The sequence below is a fragment of the Ambystoma mexicanum genome, chromosome 14 (assembly GCF_040938575.1).
Source record: "Ambystoma mexicanum isolate Mex_15411 chromosome 14, UKY_AmexF1_1, whole genome shotgun sequence".
Taxonomy (NCBI): Eukaryota; Metazoa; Chordata; class Amphibia; order Caudata; family Ambystomatidae; genus Ambystoma; species Ambystoma mexicanum.
In genome coordinates, this window is record NC_090940.1 from 155,333,682 (window position 1) to 155,354,277 (window position 20,596).

The 20,596-nt window shown below is 44.4% G+C and overlaps 1 protein-coding gene across 2 annotated transcripts in view; it reads right to left on the minus strand.

The window, feature by feature from the left end:
• Positions 1-20,596, minus strand: part of LOC138527536 (synaptosomal-associated protein 23-like) — a 358,067-nt gene that overhangs the window by 123,576 nt on the left and 213,895 nt on the right. For both annotated transcript variants that reach the window (XM_069638783.1, XM_069638784.1), the window contains exon 6: positions 15,071-15,217. In XM_069638783.1, the coding sequence (XP_069494884.1) occupies positions 15,071-15,217 (147 nt within the window). The remainder of the gene's footprint in view (positions 1-15,070; positions 15,218-20,596) is intronic.

Genomic DNA, 20,596 nt, shown 5'->3' on the forward strand with positions numbered 1-20,596 from the left:
GCTCGCATATAATAAAATGGCTTCCCAACTTTAGTCACCAGGGCTGCTACACACTTCAATGCTGCGGTCTCCTCCAGTCCTGGCGCTATTTAACTAGGGTGCATTTTCCCTCTTGCATGCCCTTAGTCACTCTGAGCAACATGCTGCTACTCCCTCTGGAGTTGAAACCGTATTAATTACTTACAGCCCTTTTTGCTTCCTCTTTTTCTGTCCATTGGGTACTGCACTGGGGTTTCTGCTTCCCTTTTTCTCGTGGGCTCTGTACTGTTCCCAACTTCCCCTTCTTAGCAGTTTACCCCGCTTTACATCCTCTGTAATGGGTTTAGCTTCCCATTCTCTTCCCCTGGGTACTGCGCAGAGCTTTGGTTTTTTTTTATTTGCATTTGGTTCAAAATACATAAAACATTTCATGTAGAACCTTTACAAAATTCAAAATCTTTAAAATCTTACAGATAATCATTAAATCAATCATTGCAACTACAAAAATAGCTCTAATTCATTCTCAATATGCTTACAAAAACTTGCCAACTCATATTAAGGGTTTATGTATTCCCTGCATCATTCTGGACCACAAAACTTCAAGGCAGTCCTCAAATTCAATCTTCACAAATTTCATCAATTTAAGTGTCCTTATGTTCTAAAAATGCGGACAGTACAGTATAAGATGTTTCAACGTTTCGTATGATTCATTACATTCAACAAATCTACATCCCACACAATTATTTGATTTAATCATTTCCCAGTTCTTAGTTCTTTCTCTTGTATGGTATAGGTTCAGTCTAACGCGAATATATACCTTTCGGATATTTTCACAAGGGAATAACAAGACATGATCGTAGCATGGAATGCACTGTTTAACATATAGACCATATTCTTTATATAGTCCATAGGTCTTAATTAAATCAATTGTTATACACCAATCCATTTCAAAGAGTTTTTTCTTAGCAAAACCAGGACGATATTGTATATCCTCAACAGTTATATTTACATTGTCTAAGATTTGTTGCATTTTCAATTGATAGTTAAAAAAGATTTAGAAGTTTGAGAACCCAACATTTTGTTCAAGTCCATATACAGCGAATTTGTTGTAGGATAATGAATCTTAACGTAATTGGACAACTGTCTCCATTTCCAGCGAGTTGAGAGTGAAACCAGCCCCAATTCATGTCGAATAATGGCATTTGGAACCGACATTGGAAGAAACATTGCAGATTTCAACAGAGAGCCTGTAAACTATCAAGCGTGATTGTCATATCACATAGACAAATATCTAATGTATACAATATGACACTTTCAATTTTCAATGTCATAAAATCTATTAGCGGGATTAAAGAGAATTTGCAATATTTGATAAAGATCCTTTTCATTTGAGATAATAGTGGGCGACTTATTTTTAATGATAGTAGACCAAGAGTTAATGGAGTTGAGGGCTGATAAATAATACCCTAGATAGATAGCATTATTCACACAATGAATTTGTGTATACAATATTTGCCATCTAAGATTGCCTCTTTTTGATTTAACTCCAAAGTTCATAATGGCAGTTTTCGCTGGGTTAGGTGTCAAGTTATGTGCTTTTGCAAAAGTCTCAAATAATGAGAGTTTAGTTTGAAGCCCTACCGGGGTAGGGTCAAACAAAATAATATCGTCAGCAAATGCAATCCATTTCAACTGAATACTCCCCACTTTGACAGAAAACAAATTCCCATTTTCCCAGTTCTCACCCAGGTCAGATAGGTATAAGTTAAACAGGGTGGCCGCAAGGTTACAACCCTGTTTCAAACCAATTGTTGTGCATATAGGAGCAGTAGTGTCACCTTCTGGTGAAATTCTTATTTTGTACGATGTATTCTTGTGCAACTTAATGATCCATTACATCAGCACAGTTGGAATCCCTATCTTCGTCATTTTCAATAGATTGCGGATGACCGTGTCGAAAGCTGAGCTCATATCGATCATTGCTATATAGACAGGATTAGAATTCTTTTCTTTTGCTCCAGCAATAACATGCAACATAATAAAAGCGTTTAGGGTTGTGCTCATGTTCTTCCTAAATCCAGTTTGGTATTTCGAGTACATGTCATTGACCCCAATTACTTTCTCTAATTCATATAAGAGAAGGATTGAAAAAATCTTAGCCTCAGTATCAATTAATGATATTGGACGATAATTCTTTGGGCGAGATGGATCACCCTTTTTAAACACGAGTACTATATTAGCAGTTAGCTATGAAGGTGGAACCTCCCCGGACCTGATGATAGAGTCGAACTTATTATTTATAATGCCAGCCCACAACACTGGATCCGCCTTATAAAGACATGGGGGAAGACCATCAGGTCCTGCAGCTTTTGAGTATGACAACCTGGAAATTGCCCAAATAATATCACTGCAGTTCCACTTCAGCCTTGGTATATTAGAATATTCTAGAGAAACATCTGGGACAAAACGAAATTCGCAAGGCAGTTGATATTTTATCTTTATAAATGTTTGCCATGTCTGCTCGGGAATACAATTCGACGAGAACAGTGCCACACATTTATTATCAGCTTTCAAGGTGCGCCAAATTACTTGTGTGTCATGAGCCAGAATGGCGCGAATTAATGTACAATTCACCTCGTTGTATCTTAAAATACGAGCAGATCTCAAATTATGTTTGTATGCTGATGAAATTCTATTCCTCCTTGCCTTGCTATCTTCGATGCCCGAGTTGCTTTTCTTTAAATATCTCAACACCCTATTCTTATCCCTTTTTAATAGTTTACATGTGTGATCATATGGATGTGTATGTTTCACATTATTTTGTATTTTGGAAAACCGCTCAAGTGCTGTGGCAACTATATCGGAATAATGCGTGCACAGTGTATTTTCATAATTTCCCCCTGCTCGTCTAATCCTCCCAATCTCTGAGGATATTTGTTTAACAACAAAGTTACAGGTCCCTCGATTCCATCTGATGGAATGCAGAGGACGATCAGTTTCGACCACTGCCAAGGTTATATTTGGCATAAGCGAATGACATTTCAATTGAATAAAAGTAGAAAGTTGTGCATGATCTCCAATCTCAATCTGTCCTATTACTAGGGGTGCCATATGCATGATAAGATTGTGGGATACAAATATATAATCTATCGTTGAATACATCGTGCCTCTTGCCCATGTATTTCCAAGTTTCATATCATTTCTCACCATTAAATCCATATCCCACTCTGTGAGGAGTTCTCTAAATTTAACTCCTCTACTGCGAGAAAGGGTGGACGATTTAAATTCATGGGTTTCAGTCAAATCTCTACAATCACAATTAAATTCACCGCCCATAATGATTTCACAAGTCTGGTATCTGCCAGATATGTATAATAAGCATGCATCTAGTTCGTCCAACATCTCTTCAACTGAGGAGGCGACAGGATTCCAGTATAGGGAAATTATCATGAGTGAGGAGTATCTAAGTGAGGGTATAATAAGATGGATCCCCAACATACTGGCAGATTCCCAAACCAATTCCGCTTGAGCCTGCAAGGATATATTAACTCCAACCATCAGACCCCCAGATGGACGCCCGAGCAGAGATCTTCTTGCAGGTGAAGAAAAAGTTAAGTAACCAGGTATCACGAATGGCTCAGTTTTCATCGTTTCTTGTACCATTATTATTGTTGGTTGGTCTACATAGGTTAAAGCGGAGTGCCACTTCATTAAGTTTACATATCCACAAGAGTTCCAAGATATAATTTGCATGCTCATATTATTGAATGGCTATTTGGCAGGAATGGATGCTTTTGGACATACAATTGCCGAAAGCATAGGTTCCAACCACGGTAGCCCTTTTGTATTGGCTACAAATTTCAATATTTCCATCATCCCTCCTTCCAAACCTGCTTCAGATTGCGTACAAAGCCTACCTGCTTCTTCGATCTTTTCAATACCCTTGCCCGGTGTTTCTAAGAATAGTATCGCCTCCGACTCACAATCAAAAGTAAACCGCGTCAAACCCTCATTTTTTATTTCCTCACGATTAAACCAGATGAATTTCATTATGGCCTCAGAGCTAAGATAACAAATAGCCCTGTGATTGTTTGCACTTGCCAAAGAAATCCTTGTAATATCTTCAGATTTAATTATTCTCAATTGAGGTATTTTTGAGAATACGGAGAATGTATAGGATCGATTAATGAGATTATCCGCCAATGTCCTTTCATCCCCCTCAAATCCAATAATATACTGTCTTTCAGATTCAATTTGATGTGGCCTGGTGGAAGGTGTGTTTATTTCTGTATTTGTTGATATTACAGCTATCGGAGATGCCCTAGTAACCACACAGGGAGCTTGTAGTGGCAAAGTTCTACTAATACCATTTGCGTTTTGATTTGGCTCAAGTGAAAATGTACTCTTGCTATTGGATGATTCGTTTTCCTTATATGAGTTATTCATGTTAATTTGGTTCTCAGGTAAGGACCTTCTTAATGCAGGACCATGGATAGATATTGTCATGATGCCTATCTCCAAGGAGCCAGGTCCGACCCAGCAACCCCAGAGGCAGTCATCATTTCCCCCAGGGGAGTGCCAGCGGGCCCAAGCTGGGGCCCTTTGGACGCAGTCCTGGCGCCTTAGGCGCCAGGCTCATGTTGGACCCCTGTCCTGGCACCTTAGGCGCCAGGCTCATAAAGCTAGACATGTGTTCAAGTGTTTTAATGTGCACTTACCTGATGCAGACCATGCTGCCACATCCAGGCCCTCTTGAGGCCTGAATGGAACTACTTTACCTGTGGGATTACTTTCCACCCGGGTGTGGTCGGGGAAGGATACATACCTGATCAGAGGAAGGATACACTTTTGGAACTTCTTCCAAAGAAATTTAAACCACACCCGATCAGCAACTCACGCTTCGCGTTGTTCTGCTCCTCGCAGCTGGACGCTCACCGTGTCAGCTCCTGCATCTGGACTTTAGCCACGCCAGTCAGCATCCTGGGTCACCTGCAAAGGGAGACAAGAGACCTTACCAGCTAAATCTGCACCACGGAGACATCACCGACGATCCTGAAAGGGAAGACAATTTTAAAAGCATTTCGTTACGATCGCTGCAGCGCTGCATTTCACTCACCTTTCCTGGGTTCCTCCATCTTCAGCAGCGATCATCCGTGTACACAGCCACTTCCCAGAGCCTAGAGAAAAAGACAAGCATAAGAGGTGAGAGAAGGAAGGGAATAAGACTTACTTCATTTCATTTCGGGTCTTGCCGCTTCCAGGCATTTTCCAGACCCCGGCCACTATGGGGAAAAAAGACAAAGACATTGAATGAGCATATGCAAAGACAGTTCCCGAGCGCTCATTCAGAACTAACCTGCCATTTACTGGAACTGGAACTGCACGTTTCACTTCGGGTCGGCGCCATATCTCCGGCATTCCGAACCCCGGCCCCTAAGGGGAAAAAAGACATAAGCATTAGCGCTTGCTGCAAAAAGACAGTGAACATTATTATTAAGCTTGGACTTTTGAACTTGCAACTGAACTTTTACAGAGCCTTACCTGAATAGTCAAGCTTACCTGAACTCCCATCAATCCTCAATCCAGTGAAGTAACTGGGTTTCAACGCGCCCCTGCATCAGAAGCAGGATGGAGAGCTCATCCTTCCTGACCCTAAGGTGAGACTTCACAGGGAATCGTGGAAGGGTATCGTGGAGGGTTGGAAGAGAGTGGGAGGCTTGAGCATATTTCAGTCAGTAGGTAATACTCCCTTTTCACGCATAGGGGAATATTCCTGTAAGCCGGAGAAGCCAGAGTAGAGGGCCCTTCCTGTCCATCTTCAGAGTCCTGCGCTTCACCATTGAAGAAGCATCAGCACTCGAAGCCAGACCTGCGCCTCCGTGGGAATCAGGTGAGCGTTACAGAACGCGAAGCCTACCCACAATTTCCCACCCGGGCGCTATGGAGACTTCCGAGACTGACCAGCTGGCCCAGCTTTTGGGGGAATTACGGGCGGAGGTGCACTCAGCCCGCCAGGAGACTAATGCTCTCAAAAGAGAACTGATCTTATCCAAGAAAAGAACAGATGACCTAGCCAAAAGGTTATTACAGGCCCAGGCAGGGCACACTCCTTTACCTAATTCCGGGGACATTTCCACATCAATGGGTTTGAGTAACCCGGTACAAATTAATCTACCTGGACACATGCCTTTGGCCCCGCCTGAACGTTTTGCGGGGGGATCCCAAGAAATATGCCGTCTTTATGAACCAATGTAATTTACACTTTCTATGCAGACCCGGAGCCTTCCCTAACGACCAGACCAAGGTAGCCTTTATACTATCTTACCTCAGTGGCAGTGCTGCCGATTGGTCTATTCCATTGGTAAATCAGGATGATCCCATTCTCCAGAATTTTCAGGGCTTCCAGGCCAGCATGGAAAGATTGTTCGCTCGACACTCTCAAGGACAGGCCCTTGATAACGAACTGCTATCCTTACGACAAGGTAATCAGGATCTTCTGTCCTACATAGCCACCTTTAACAGACTTGTTGTGGAAACTGGATGGCCAGAAAGCAAAAGGATCACATTGTTTCATCGAGGCCTGAGCGGAGAGCTTAAGGATGTTTTAGCTCAGATAGTAAACCCACCCAAGGTCTGCGCACACTACATTGACTTGGTGGTTCAACTTGATCACAGACTTCAAAATAGAAAAGCAGATCGGTTCAAGTATGAAAAACGAGCACCGATCAAAACCCACGCTAACTCCAAGAGTACCGACGTATCTGAACCTATGCAAATCGGTGGTGTTAAAGGACCATTAACGCAGAAAGAACGAGAAAGAAGGCGGCAAATGCAACTCTGTCTGTATTGCGGCACTTCCGGTCACTTTCTTCGAAATTGTCCAGTTAAACCACTTAAGAAGGTGGTTGGAGCTACTAATAACGAATTAGTGACACCTGATTCGGGAAACGACCTAGCCCGGCAAGCGTAGGGGTCCGCTTGCCGAGCTTGAAAACTAACTCTTTGACCTCGCATTTTGTCATGCCAATGGTGCTCGTGGACCCAAAACAGCCTCAGCAGTTGCATGCTATAAAAGCATACATCGACAGTGGAGCTATTGGAAATTTCATAGACCGTGAATTGGCTTCCAGGATTAAGCTTCCTCTCCGCCCGAAAGTAACCCAGCATGTCATTACTACAGTAGATGGAACCGAAATAGCCTCAGGGCCTGTAACGCATTCCACTGTTGAAGTGACACTGGTGGGTCAGGATGGACATCGGGAAGATATCGTGTTTGATGTGATCAAGGCCCCACAATTTCAAGTAATTCCTGGAATTCCTTGGTTAGAAATACATAATCCCAGAATTGACTGGCGAGCAAAGAAGATAAGTTTTCCTGATTGTGAACCAACTTGTTATCCAAGAAATCCAGCTATGGGTATAGCCTCAGCAACTTCCACCCCTGTACAGCTACCGTCAGAATACCAAGAATTCCAAGACGTTTTTCAGAAAGAACAGGCTAACAAGTTACCTCCCCATCGGTCTTATGATTGCCAAATCGATCTGGTACCCAATGCTCAACTACCTTGTAGTAGGATTTATGCTCTTACGGAACCCGAGAACCTGCATTTGCGTCAGTATTTAGATCAGTACCTAGCCAATGGTTTTATTCGCCCGTCCAAGTCTCCTGTCTCTTCAGCTCTGTTCTTCGTGCTGAAAAAAGAAGGCGACCTTAGAACGTATATAGACTATCGCGCCCTAAATCAAATAACGATTAAGAATCGTTATCCTCTGCCCTTGATCCCTGAGCTTATCGACCAGGTGAAAGACGCTTGTGTGTACACCAAGCTAGATCTCCGAGGAGTTTATCACCTGGTGCGCATAAAAGAAGGCGACGAATGGAAGACTGCATTCCGCACCAAGTTTGGGCTCTTCGAATATCAGGTGATGCCCTTCGGTTTGTGCAATGCACCTGCCGCCTTTCAGTACTTTATGAATGATGTTCTTCGGGAACTTATCGATGTCTGTGTCATTGTTTACATTGACGACATCCTGGTGTACTCTTCTTCAGAATCTGATCACAGAAAACATGCTAGGGCAGTTCTTGAGAAACTGCGCCAGCACAGACTATTTGCAAAACTCGAAAAATGCGTTTTTCATACCACATAAGTTGAGTTTCTCGGATTCATCCTGACACCTCAAGGAGTCCGAATGGACTCGCGAAAGGTGGACGCCATCCTCAAATGGCCTTCTCCAAGCTCGGTGAAGGGAGTTCAGAGCATGCTCGGCTTTGCCAATTTCTATCGAAGATTCATCCCGGAATTTTCCCGAACAGTCCAACCCATCACCGCTCTCCTAAAGAAAAACAAACGCTTCGAATGGACTCTTGAGGCCGAACAAGCCTTCCAGGACCTGAAAACCAAATTCACCTCTGCACCTGTATTGAAGAACCCGCACCCAGATCTCCCGTACATAGTGGAAACCGATGCATCCAGTTCGGCCATGGGAGCTATCCTGTCGCAAAGAGACCCAAAAACTAACCAACTACACCCAGTGGCCTTTTGGTCCAGAAAATGTTCTCCTCCTGAAATCAACTACGCAATTACCGATAAAGAGTTACTGGCCATCAAATCTGCTTTCAAGGCTTGGCGTCACTACCTTCTCGGGGCAAGACACACCATCACCGTAATTACGGACCACAGAAACTTACAGTATTTAAAAACGGCCAAAGCTCAATCTTCACGACAACTCCGCTGGGCTCTATTCTTTGCGGAATTTGATTTTGTAATTACCCATCGCCCTGGCTGCAAGAATGGAAAAGCGGACGCCTTATCCCGGATTGGCATGGAAGAACCTAATTCGAGCTTAGAACCTGTGCCCATCATACCTGAGCAAAGAATCTTAGGCTTAACCTCATTGCACACTATTGAGGACATCCAAACGCAAGTAAAACAACTTCTAGACCCTTCAACCTTACTGGAATGGAGTCAGAAGGGTCCTCATTACACCGTTAAGGACGACTTACCCTACTTCCAGGAGCGGTTGTTTCTGCCAAGTAAAGAATTGCAAGAACTTGTTATTGCCCATCATCATGAATCTTTAATGGAAGGACATCCTGGTATCGCTAAAACGGAGGAAAAAATTAAAAGTCACTTCTGGTGGCCTTCTTGGAGAAAAGACAAAGTCTTTTGTTCTGTCTTGCGGAATTTGCGCCCAAAACAAGGCTCAAAAGAAAAGGCCAGCCGGCCTACTTCAACCCTTGGATATTCCACCGGCGCCATGGCACACCCCGTCAATGGACTTTATAACCGACCTGCCTCCTTGTGCTGGTTACAACACAATCCTTGTAATTGTGAACCTATTCACCAAAATGGCCCACTTTATCCCTTTAAAGGGTTTGCCTTCTGCTTCCACCTTGGCCAAGGAATTCCTGGAGAATGTAGTTCGCATACATGGTTTCCCTTCCATATTAGTCTCGGATTGTGGAAGTCAATTTATCTCCCATTTTTGGAAGAAGTGTTGCCAACTAGCACAAATAGATGTGCGGTTATCCACCAGCCACCACCCCCAGACCGACGGACAAACCGAGAGAACCAATCAGACTCTCGAGCAATATCTTCGGTGCATGTTACACCAATTCGAGTTAAATTGGAAAGACATCCTTTGGATCGCAGAATATGCATACAACAATTCAGTGCATTCTGGAACCGGACAAACCCCCTTTTATACTTTGTATGGTCACCATCCTCGGACCTCTGACCTAGATCCACCTCTGACCCTGGAAATGCCCGCAGTAAATCATCTGCATTCCACAATAACCCGAGCCTTCAAAGAAGCTGCAACTCATTTACAGCAAGCCAAGAAAAAGTATAAAGAAAATGCAGATTTGCACCTGAGTAAAACTCCGCCTTACCAAGTAGGAGACCAGGTATGGCTAGCAACTAAACACTTATCCCTCAAGGGCCCGCGAACCTTCAATCCCAGATTCATAGGACCTTATCCCATCAAGGCTATAATCAACCCAGTGGCCTTAAAACTGGATCTACGGTCCAACATGCGTATACATCCAGTTTTTCATGCATCACTTTTGAAGCCCGTACAACCAGGAACCCGATTGTCCAAGCCTCCAGATCCAGTTCAAATTGAAGGGGAATTAGAATTCGAAGTTAAAGACATTTTAGGCTCCAAGGTAGTAAAGTCGAAACTCTTCTATCTTGTTGACTGGAAGGGATATGGACCTCAGGAGAGATTGTGGGAGCCTAGTAACCCAATGGGGGGGGGGGGGGGACGCCTCATGGCGCTAGGCTCATGTTGGACCCCTGTCCTGGCGCCTTAGGCCCCAGGCTCATAAAGCTAGACATGTGTTCAAGTGTTTTAATGTGCACTTACCTGATGCAGACCATTCTGCCTCATCCATGCCCTCTTGAGGCCTGAATGGAACTACTTTACCTGTGGGATTACTTTCCACCCGGGTGTGGTCGGGGAAGGATACATACCTGATCGGAGGAAGGATACACTTTTGGAACTTCTTCCAAAGAAATTGAAACCACACCCGATCAGCAACTCGCGCTTCGCGTTGTTCTGCTCCTCGCAGCTGGACGCTCACCGTGTCAGCTCCTGCATCTGGACTTCAGCTACGCCAGTCAGTATCCTGGGTCACCTGCAAAGGGAGACAAGAGACCTTACCAGCTAAATCTGCACCACGGAGACATCACCGACGATCCTGAAAGGGAAGACATTTTTAAAAGCATTTCGTTATGATCGCTGCAGCGCTGCATTTCACTCACCTTTCCTGGGTTCCTCCATCTTCAGCAGCGATCATCCGGATACACAGCCACTTCCCAGAGCCTAGAGAAAAAGACAAGAATAAGAGGTGAGAGAAGGAAGGGAATAAGACTTACCTCATTTCATTTCGGGTCTTGCCGCTTCCAGGCATTTTCCGGACCCCGGCCCCTATGGGGAAAAAAGACAAAGACATTGAATGAGCATATGCAAAGACCTTTCCCGAGCGCTCATCCAGAACTAACCTGCCATTTACTGGAACTGGAACTGCACGTTTCACTTCGGGTCGGCGCCATATCTCCGGCATTCCGAACCCCGGCCCCTAAGGGGAAAAAAGACATAAGCATTAGCGCTTGCTGCAAAAAGACAATGAACATTATTATTAAGCTTGGACTTTTGAACTTGCAACTGAACTTTTACAGAGCCTTACCTGAATAGTCAAGCTTACCTGAACTCCCATCAATCCTCAATCCAGTGAAGTAACTGGGTTTCAACGCGCCCCTGCATCAGAAGCAGGATGGAGAGCTCATCCTTCCTGACCCTAAGGTGAGACTTCACGGGAATCGTGGAAGGGTATCGTGGAGGGTTGGAAGAGAGTGGGAGGCTTGAGCATAACTCAGTCAGTAGGTAATACTCCCTTTTCACACACAGGGGAATATTCCTGCAAGCCGGAGAAGCCAGAGTAGAGGGCCCTTCCTGTCCATCTTCAGAGTCCTGCGCTTCACCATTGAAGAAGCATCAGCACTCGAAGCCAGACCTGCGCCTCCGTGGGAATCAGGTGAGCGTTACAGATATATTGCTCGGGGCATAAAGAGTATTCATATGATTTACATTATTTACTTCATTTATTGATAAGTTCCCAGGCTGGGTCCTCAAAAGTGCCTCAACCATTTTCACTTTTTTCCCTTTGCCATTTACCATTACTACATTTTGCTTTATGTCCAATAAACAATTTTCAAGCCTCATGGAATCATCACATATTACATTCGTTATGTTACTATTTCTGTTTCCGACTTCTAATTGTTTTTCATTTCTCAGCATGCATACATTATTTACATGTATTCGATTATTTGGGACATTAGTACAAATCTCACTATAGGATTTCCTTATGGGTGTTTTTAGGGAGACGCCGACCCCTCCGTCCTGATGTTTCATTTGACTTTTTGACGTACAGCATCTGCCTACTATAGGGAAATATTTACTTAAGGTGGATTTTGCCGAATTTTTAATAGGGAGATCTATGTTCGATTTTTCATTTTCTTTTTCCTGGGTTACATGGTCTTTTGGAATAATCATGCCTATTTTTTGATGTGACACAGTTTTGGAAATTATGGTTTTCTGAGAATTTGATTTTGCCGATTGCGTGATACTATTTTTTATCATTCCCGTATTGGTGTACACGTCTTCCTTCATTAGCGAAGAGGTACTAAGACCTCCACTTCTCATGTCCGCTATTACTTCAATTGCAGGTGTAAGGGCATCCTGACTCTCTTTGGACAATTGGTCCAAGTCAATATGCTACTCATCTGCAATTTCTAGGATAGAAGTTGATTTTATTTTCTTTGCCATTGATACATTTGTCATGTAATAAAACCTCACTCCTTTTGGCAAGTCTTTTCACAGCACGCATATGCATCCTTTTAGCCCGGCGAGACAAAGGTGGGGGTTATTTCAGTAGGAATATTTTCAATCTCTGCCTTTTTTTGTTTTTCAATTTCATCCAACAAGACAGATGGGCTATCCGGCAGCTCTAAAATCGGAGCTTTGGCAGTAGGACTAAGCGGCATGTCTACAGGCTGTGCTTTATTCGATAGTTGTGAAACAATTGTATCGTTTAATGCTGTTAACGATGCTTTAATCTCTCTCAGATCGTTCTCACAGTTACACTTCAGCAGCTCAAATGATACCCCATGTGATTGTCTAGTATTGTCACATTCCAGGTGAACAGGTTGCGAACATTGCGTACTTTTCTCGTGGCTCTCATTTGGAGCCTCTCTAGATCTTTGGCCACATATTTCATATTGCATAGATCTCAGGGTATCAATTGCAGTTATGAAGCCCTCAATTTTATCCATCTTGGAACAGAGATAATGCATAATTGCCTTTAATTTCTTTAGTTCCAAGTGTGTAAGTTCATGGCCCTTGTCAAGAAGATCTAGTATTTTAGTAATCACTGGAAGGGCACTAGGTGATTGATGTTCAGAGTTGCCACTATCAGATATACTCCCCTCAGGATCATCATTTATGAGCCTTCTTTGTTCTTTAGTTTGTTCAGGATAGTATAATAAAGCATGCAAAATCCCTTCAGAACCTCCTTCGCCTATTGTTTCATTGTGAGTTTTCATAATGTCCTCTCTGCAAGTTGTTTTTGAAATCTCCATATTGGATGATCTATGAACAAGTGGGGTCATCATATTAATGGATTGATTGACCTGTTCGTCTAATTCAGCCATTTTCCTCATAGTTATCCTAAACGGGTCTTCGTTAAAATTGCAAGGTAGCATTGGGGTTGTACAACACCCCAAACTGACCCTGACATCATTTTCTTCCTCTTTTATGGAATTGTGCATAGTGGCAGTTGGTTTTTCTGATCTTCCTTTTTCTGTGGATACTGCGCTGGAGTTTACGTCCCTTTCTTCCCTGGGTGATGGGTCTTACTTGTTAGGGGCAGTGTGTTCTCTTCCTTCTTTCTGCACCCGCCGCAGCAGAATCAACAGCTTTACTTCTTTTTCTCACGCATAGGTTCTTCTTTTTGACCAGCTCGTCGAAAATGTAATGAAGTGACCTCTAGGCTTCTTGTAGGTTACTTCAGGTTTATTAACAGCTTCTTAAGTTACAATTATATCTTAAGTTATATAGAACATAAAACACTGGCACCCATCGCCCAAGGCAGGGACTCTCTAACTGCCTGGGCTTGGAACCCTCAACCAAACATTCTCTCATTCACAGCACAACATTCCATGTGATATCACAGGCTTCCAACATGCAAAGACAGGCACTATCCAACAGAGACTATCCAAATTAAAATATGGTCGAGGACTGCAACCTCTAGGACTTAATGACTCAAACTAACTCAACCAACAGACTATTCAGCACCTGCTGAGAAGGCCATCTGTATCTGAATCCAAAGTAGATAAAGTCCAAATGTCACATCTATACAGAAAACCAGAAATTGTCCAAAAGCCCGACCACTGCCTTGTGTTATGTTGTGTCCATTTCATCATTCATATACAGAGCAACGTCAATCACCTACAAGTCTCCATGCCCTTAATAAATAGTAGAGCAGAGTATCCCACCATATATTGCTAACACAGTTTTCATTATTCCTCAGTAATATCGTAAAATACATCTTGTGCAATCACATTGCTCCCAGATTTGCCTTTATCCACACAATTAACAGCACACCAGTTTTTCATTAAAGGCCTAAGCCACAATCTTCAACGTTCTTGACCAGACCACCATTCTCCATCTGGTCCATGTGCCCCTGTGCAGCATAGGTGGAGAATGACAGACCTGCAAGTGACATTCCTTCTGGTAAACAAGTGAAATAGTTGAGGCAGCCAAAGCCTAGAGTTCAATCATTTTCTTACAGAACCCACCAGTGTCCCAATTATTTCATACAGTGCAGACCTTTGTACAAAAGGCAGCAAGAGGCAGCACAACTCTTTACATAGAGCATTTGGAGACACATATTTAGCTCATCACACATGGGGGTGAAAGGGGTGAGTTCCAGGTGGAGGGAAGTTTGTTAAAAGGCAAGATGTGGAAGTTCGTACGGTGGGAGGGGTATCTTCATCTGAGCTTTCCACAAATTCAGATAGTGTTCTTAAAGGAGTAGTGTTGCACATAATTATTCTTTTAAAACATCAAAGTAACCAACAGCAGCACAATGTGATCCACAGAGGCCTTGTGCTTACTTTGACAGGAGGTAGGCTCAGCAGAGCCACGGATAGCTTCTAGAGCACAATCTATTTATGTTACTTTATAACATATTTGTTCCAAACTAGCAGCCAACAAGAGCCAATTTGAGTGGTCATTTGAGAGCTAATTTACATGTTTACATATAGTCTATTGCCATTTAGGTAGTCAACCATGATGATTACTTCAATGTTTCAAAAAGGAAAAATATGCATGGTACCAATAATAAAGAAATATAGGAGCACAGGAAATATAGGAGCACAGTAACAACATATGAAACGATAAATCAGAATTAAAATGTGACAACCCCTGTAAGGTTCACCTTTGTCAAAATACAGGAAAGTGGTTTTAAAATATAAACAATGTACACCAGTCAACAGAAATGGATAAGAATGTAAAATGGCTGCATTACCGATTGATGTATTTACCGCCCTTTGTTTGTTGTTGCCCATTGGAGACACCAACTGGTTGGTGTGCAACCACTGCTTCTTGGCCATTCTCTCCATTACCGCCAGACCAGGCCTTCTTATATGCATCACCGGTCTCGTAGTTCTTTGCCCTGGAACAAAACAATGCTTACCATTAAGAGAAGGAATAAAAAGGCAAGATAATATGATCTTACATCAAAGGAAATCTACAATATGCAGACAGTATTCGAGACACTACATGGAGTCCTGCATTCTATGGACAACTATTGAAAACATGCAATATGCCTTCCTCGGAGATTGCTTTATGTATCCCTCTATGTATCCTTCCATGAACCATAGGGGGTGACCAGAGATCTTTTGGAAATTGTGTGGGACAGGGCAAATGGCGTACAATACAAGGGCATTAGGGATACAATTTCTCACATTCAACTTTAAAACTAGTGCCTATATCTTATGCACAATCAATGTTTGGAGAATAGCCTAATTTACTAGAACAGTGTTTTGCCGAAAGGGTATTTCTGAAACAGAATCTCTTCCCTGCATCAAGAAACTCACTTGAGAGAATTCATCCGCTTACATTCTAATGATCCAATGAAGGATAAGCTAGTTTTTACAGAACACATTTTTTTGGGATGGCTTCATCCATGCACTCTGCATAAGTCTTTGTGAATGCAAGACTCTGTACAATAAACGATACAGGGCAGCAATGCTTTAACACAAAACAGAAATTGGGGTTTCAATTTAAAGAAGCAAAGCCACAAATGTCACCAAACCCCCACCTTCCCTCTCGCAGACTGTGGAACCCAGAACACTATATACTAAGACACAAGGATTCAACTACACATTCTCAAACTTTCTAGCCTCTAATAGACAATGGCCCAAACTGTATGGTCCTCTATCTCACGCCCAGAGAAACTAAAGACCTTTTGTGGGAACCATCTCTCTTTGTAGTGGGTGTGCTTGCTTTGTAAAGACAGAATGGGGACACCTCCGAATGAGACCACGATTGGTCTGGTCACAGCAAAATAGTAGCCAGGGGAGCCAATAAATGTAAATCTTGCTTTCACTGTTGGACCAAAATCAGCATGTGCCTGCAGAGGGGCTCTTTCCCTCAATCGTTTCCCCACTAATTGTAAATACAATTTGGTAAACCGAGAAAAGGCACAGAGGAGAGGAATGAAGGTGTGTGTACAATGCATGGTTTTTGCTTTCAACTGATCAATTTGTCAGCTTCCCACAACAGATAGCTTCTTAATCTCCTTCCGTCACCAGCTAAATTAGGTATTACCCAAATTGTTTGTTTACAATTTTTCGAATGAACAATTGACCAAATTTAAAGGGCCACAATTGAATATATATGTTAGGACACTCACCCGGGATCGGGATCGGCCGTGTCCTCGTGGGCGGGGTGATGCCTGGCGGCTGTACCCGCGGTTTCGCCTTGGTCATGGGCGCATTCTCCGAGCTCATCGCTCATTTGGGGTGCGGGCCCGCTTCGGGCGAGTTGGGGTGCATGCGTGCATGCGCGGAAGCGGTAGGGAACGGGCTTGTGGTCCAAGCCTCGTTCCCACGAATACCGTGATTCCACGCATGCGCCGACTCGGATTGCGGGTCAAGTCTCGCTTCCGTGCCGAATCACTATAAAGGGGCTTCTGGATCTGAACTCGCCGCGTCTCAACGCGGTTTGGTCCTGACCTCCCGCTCGCTTCTGGAAATCCTTGTTCTTCCTTGGTCTCCTCGCTTGCCTCCCTTGTTTCCTTCCAGTTTGCCCGGCCTTCCCTTACCCTGGTGGTTAGGTTCCTTGGTTGGGGGTCTGCTCTCTTGGGTTGGGTATTGTCCGGTCCTGGCCTGGTACCCCCGGTCCCTTCATTATTCCTCCTTACCTCCTATCCCTCTCCTGCCTGACCACCTTCCTTACTTGAATACTCCTCTGCCTTGTGCTGGGTGCCAGTGCCTCCGGTGCCTTTGTTCGGTCCTACTTGCCGTCTGCCTTTTCTGCCATACTACAGTCCCGGCTGGCTTCTCTCAACATCTTCTGCAGAATCACAGCAACGCACTCAAGCTCGCAGTCTACATCTACCGGCCTTCCCTGTTCAGGAATCGGACCCATTTTCAATCCTGCAATCAGGACGGGACCTGGGCCGGTTCCTGGCGTTACCCTCTCATCTTTCGTTCTACAAGCAACGTCCTGGCGACCCCGGCACGCAAGCCTACAGGAAACACAGGTACGCAGCGCCCTAGGGACGCACATCTTGACAATCAATATATATAATACATTACTCACCGTAATCGTATTTCTGATGCTTGTATCTGCTTAGATTCACATGCTGTACATAGGCCGACATCTAGTGGAAGCGGCGGAGTATTACAGTTTGTTTTTTGAAACTCGAAAATGGGCGTCGACACAGGGCGTGCCAGTAATACTATCCCTAGTGTGACGTCCACTGTACCCAAGATCCCTCACGCGTCTAGGATCCTCAGATTGTATTTTTTCTGACATGAGGTATCATGAGGCGTAACGGGAGTACAGATAATCCAAGCAGATAGATAGAAAGGTAAGACTACAAGCAACCATGCGCCTTCTCTCAGAGGGGAGGAAGGGTGGGTCGCATGCGAATCTAAGCAGATACAAGCATCAGAAATACGATTACAGTGAGTAATGTATCCCTTCTGAGGCTTGTGGAATCTGCTTAGATCACATGCTGTGCATAGATTAGCGAGCAGTACCTAAAGAAGGAGGTGGGATGTGAGAAGGGTCATGAGCAAATAAGTGTCTTAGAACCGCTTGTCCCACTTGTGTATCTGCCTTGGAATGGGTGTCAATGCAGTAATGCTGAGTAAAAGTGTGAATAGAGCTCCAAGTAGCTGCTTTGCAAATGGTGTCAAGGGGTACATTTGCAATGAAAGCCAGAGTGGCCCCAATGCCTCTAGTAGAGTGGGCTCTTGGCGTGAAAGGCAGAGTTCTTTCAGAGAGTGAGTAACACAGCTGGATACAGTTAATAATCCACTTCGAGATGGCACCTTTAGAGACGCGATCCCCCTCTCTGCCTGTAGCTACGGAGACAAACAGTTGATCTGTTTTCCTTAGCGGTCTGGTTTTATTTACATAGTAGAGGACCGCCCTACGCACATCTAGGGTGTGTAGTTTCACCTCAGCCGAGCTTTGAGGGTCCTGGAATAAAGCCGGAAGCTCGATGGACTGGTTTACGTGGAATTTAGATATAAACTTAGGTGAGAACCTAGGGTGTGTGTGTAAAACCAGTTTGTCTTTATGGACAGTAAAGACGGGATCCTGCACTGACAGAGCCTGAATTTCACTGACCCTTCTTATAGAAGTAATAGCTACTAAGAAGGCCGTTTTATAAGTCAGGTGTTTGAGACTGCTTTAATGCATGGGCTCGAAAGGGGGCCCCATGAGTTTAGATAGCACCACATTAAGGTCCCACCCTGTTGGTGGGTTTGAAATAGGAGGGTGAAGTCTCTTTACTCCTTCCATGAAGGCTTTAACTACTGGTACTTTCCACCACGAGACCTTGTTATGGGAAGTGGTGTATGCCGACAGGGCTGCCAGGTGTACTTTCAGTGAGTTAAAAAACAATCCTGCATCTAGCAGGTGGAGCATGTATGTAACAATAGTGGAAGGAGTGCAATTAACTGGGTTGATTTGTCTACTCTGACACCAGATAACGAATCTCTTCCACTTGTCAAAGTAACAGTGCCTTGTGTTTGGTTTCCTAGATTCCTTTAGGATGTCCATACACCTCTGTGGTAAATTGAGATGTCCAAACTCTATGACCTCAGGAGCCATGCTGCCAGGTTCATTGAGTTGGGTTGCTGATCCACTGTTTGACCCTGGTGCTGGGACAGTAGGTTGTACCAGGCTGGAAGTTTGATGGGCTCGCACACCGCCATCCTGCGTAGTTGTGGGAACCACGGTTGTCTTGCCCACATGGGAGCAACTAGGACGAGCGTCATCGACTCTCTGCTCATCTTGTTCACCACCTTCCTGATGAGGAGTTGGTGGAAAAGCGTACGCAAACATCCCTGACCAGTTCATCCACAGGGCGTTCCCCTGGGAGTCTGGTTGGGGGAACCTGGATGCAAATCCTGGGCATTGTCTGTTTTCACTTGTGGCGAATAAGTCTATAGTGGGGAAACCCCACTGAGAGAAGATATCTTCTACGACCTCTCTGTGTAGAACCCATTTGTGTTCCTCTGGGAGGGAGTCTCTGCTCAGAGCATCCGCTAGGGAATTGAGCTCCCCTGGAACATGTTGTGATGACAGGAAGATGTTCCGTCTGAATGCCCATATCCAGATTTTCTGGGCAAGCTTGGACAGATTTGGCGAACGAGTCCCTCCTTGCTTGTTCAGGTAGAACATGGCTGTTAAGCTGTCCGTCCGGATTTGCACTGACAGGTTTAGTAGGTGGGGCTTGAAGCGCTCTGAATACTGCCAGAAGCTCTAGCAGGTTGATGTGGTTCTTGGCCACTGAGGGAGACCAGAGACCCTGAGCTGTGTGGTGGAGATGGTGAGCTCCCCACCCCGTCAGACATGCATCGGTAGTGACTACTGCCTGTACTTCGGGATCGTAAAAGGGTTTTCTCTGTGCAAGATTGTCTCTTGTCCATCAGTGAAGGCTTTGTACTAGTGTTGGCGAAACGACCACTAGATCGTCCCACTGACCACTTGCCTGAGACCACTGTTTTGCCAACCATTCCTGCATGGGACGCATGCGCAGGCGCGCGTGGGGGACCAGGTAAATACATGACGCCATCATGCCCAGTAAACGCATTGCTTTGCGTACCGTTATTTGGTGACCGGACTGATATTGCGGAATTTGCAGTAGTATATTCCAAATTCTTTCCTCTGAAGGAAAGGTAAACCCCGCTTGAGTATCTAGGATTGCTCCAAGGAACTGTTTGGAGGTGCTTGGCACCAGGCTTGACTTTTTCTCATTGATTGAGAAGCCTAATTCGTGGAGGAGGTCGATAGTCCTTTGAATGTTTGTCCTGCAAATTACTGGGGTTTCCCCCGTTATGAGACAGTCGTCCAGATAAGGGTACACCAGGATTGCCTACCTGCGTAGGTGTGCAGCCGCCACCGCCAGTACCTTGGTGAATACCCTTGGTGCCGAAGCTATCCCGAAGGGCAGTACCTTGAATTGGTAGTGCCGACTGTCCACCTTGAAGCGCAAGTACCTTCTGTGCGCTGGGAACATGGAAATATGAAAATAGGCATCTTTCATATCCAAGGTTGCCATGTAATCCCCCTTTTTTAGGAGAGGGATTACCTCTTGTAGCGTAGTCATACAAAACCTTTGGGGTTTGACATACTTGTTGGCAGGCCGTAAATCCAATACTGGGCGCATTGTCAAATCTTTTTTTGGCACAAGGAAGTAAGTTGAATAAATACCCTTGTTTAACTGGTGTCCCGGGACGAGTTCTATTGCGTCCTTTGCTAGCAGAATGGCGATCTCCTCGAGGAGAATCTTCTGATGTTCTAAAGAGTG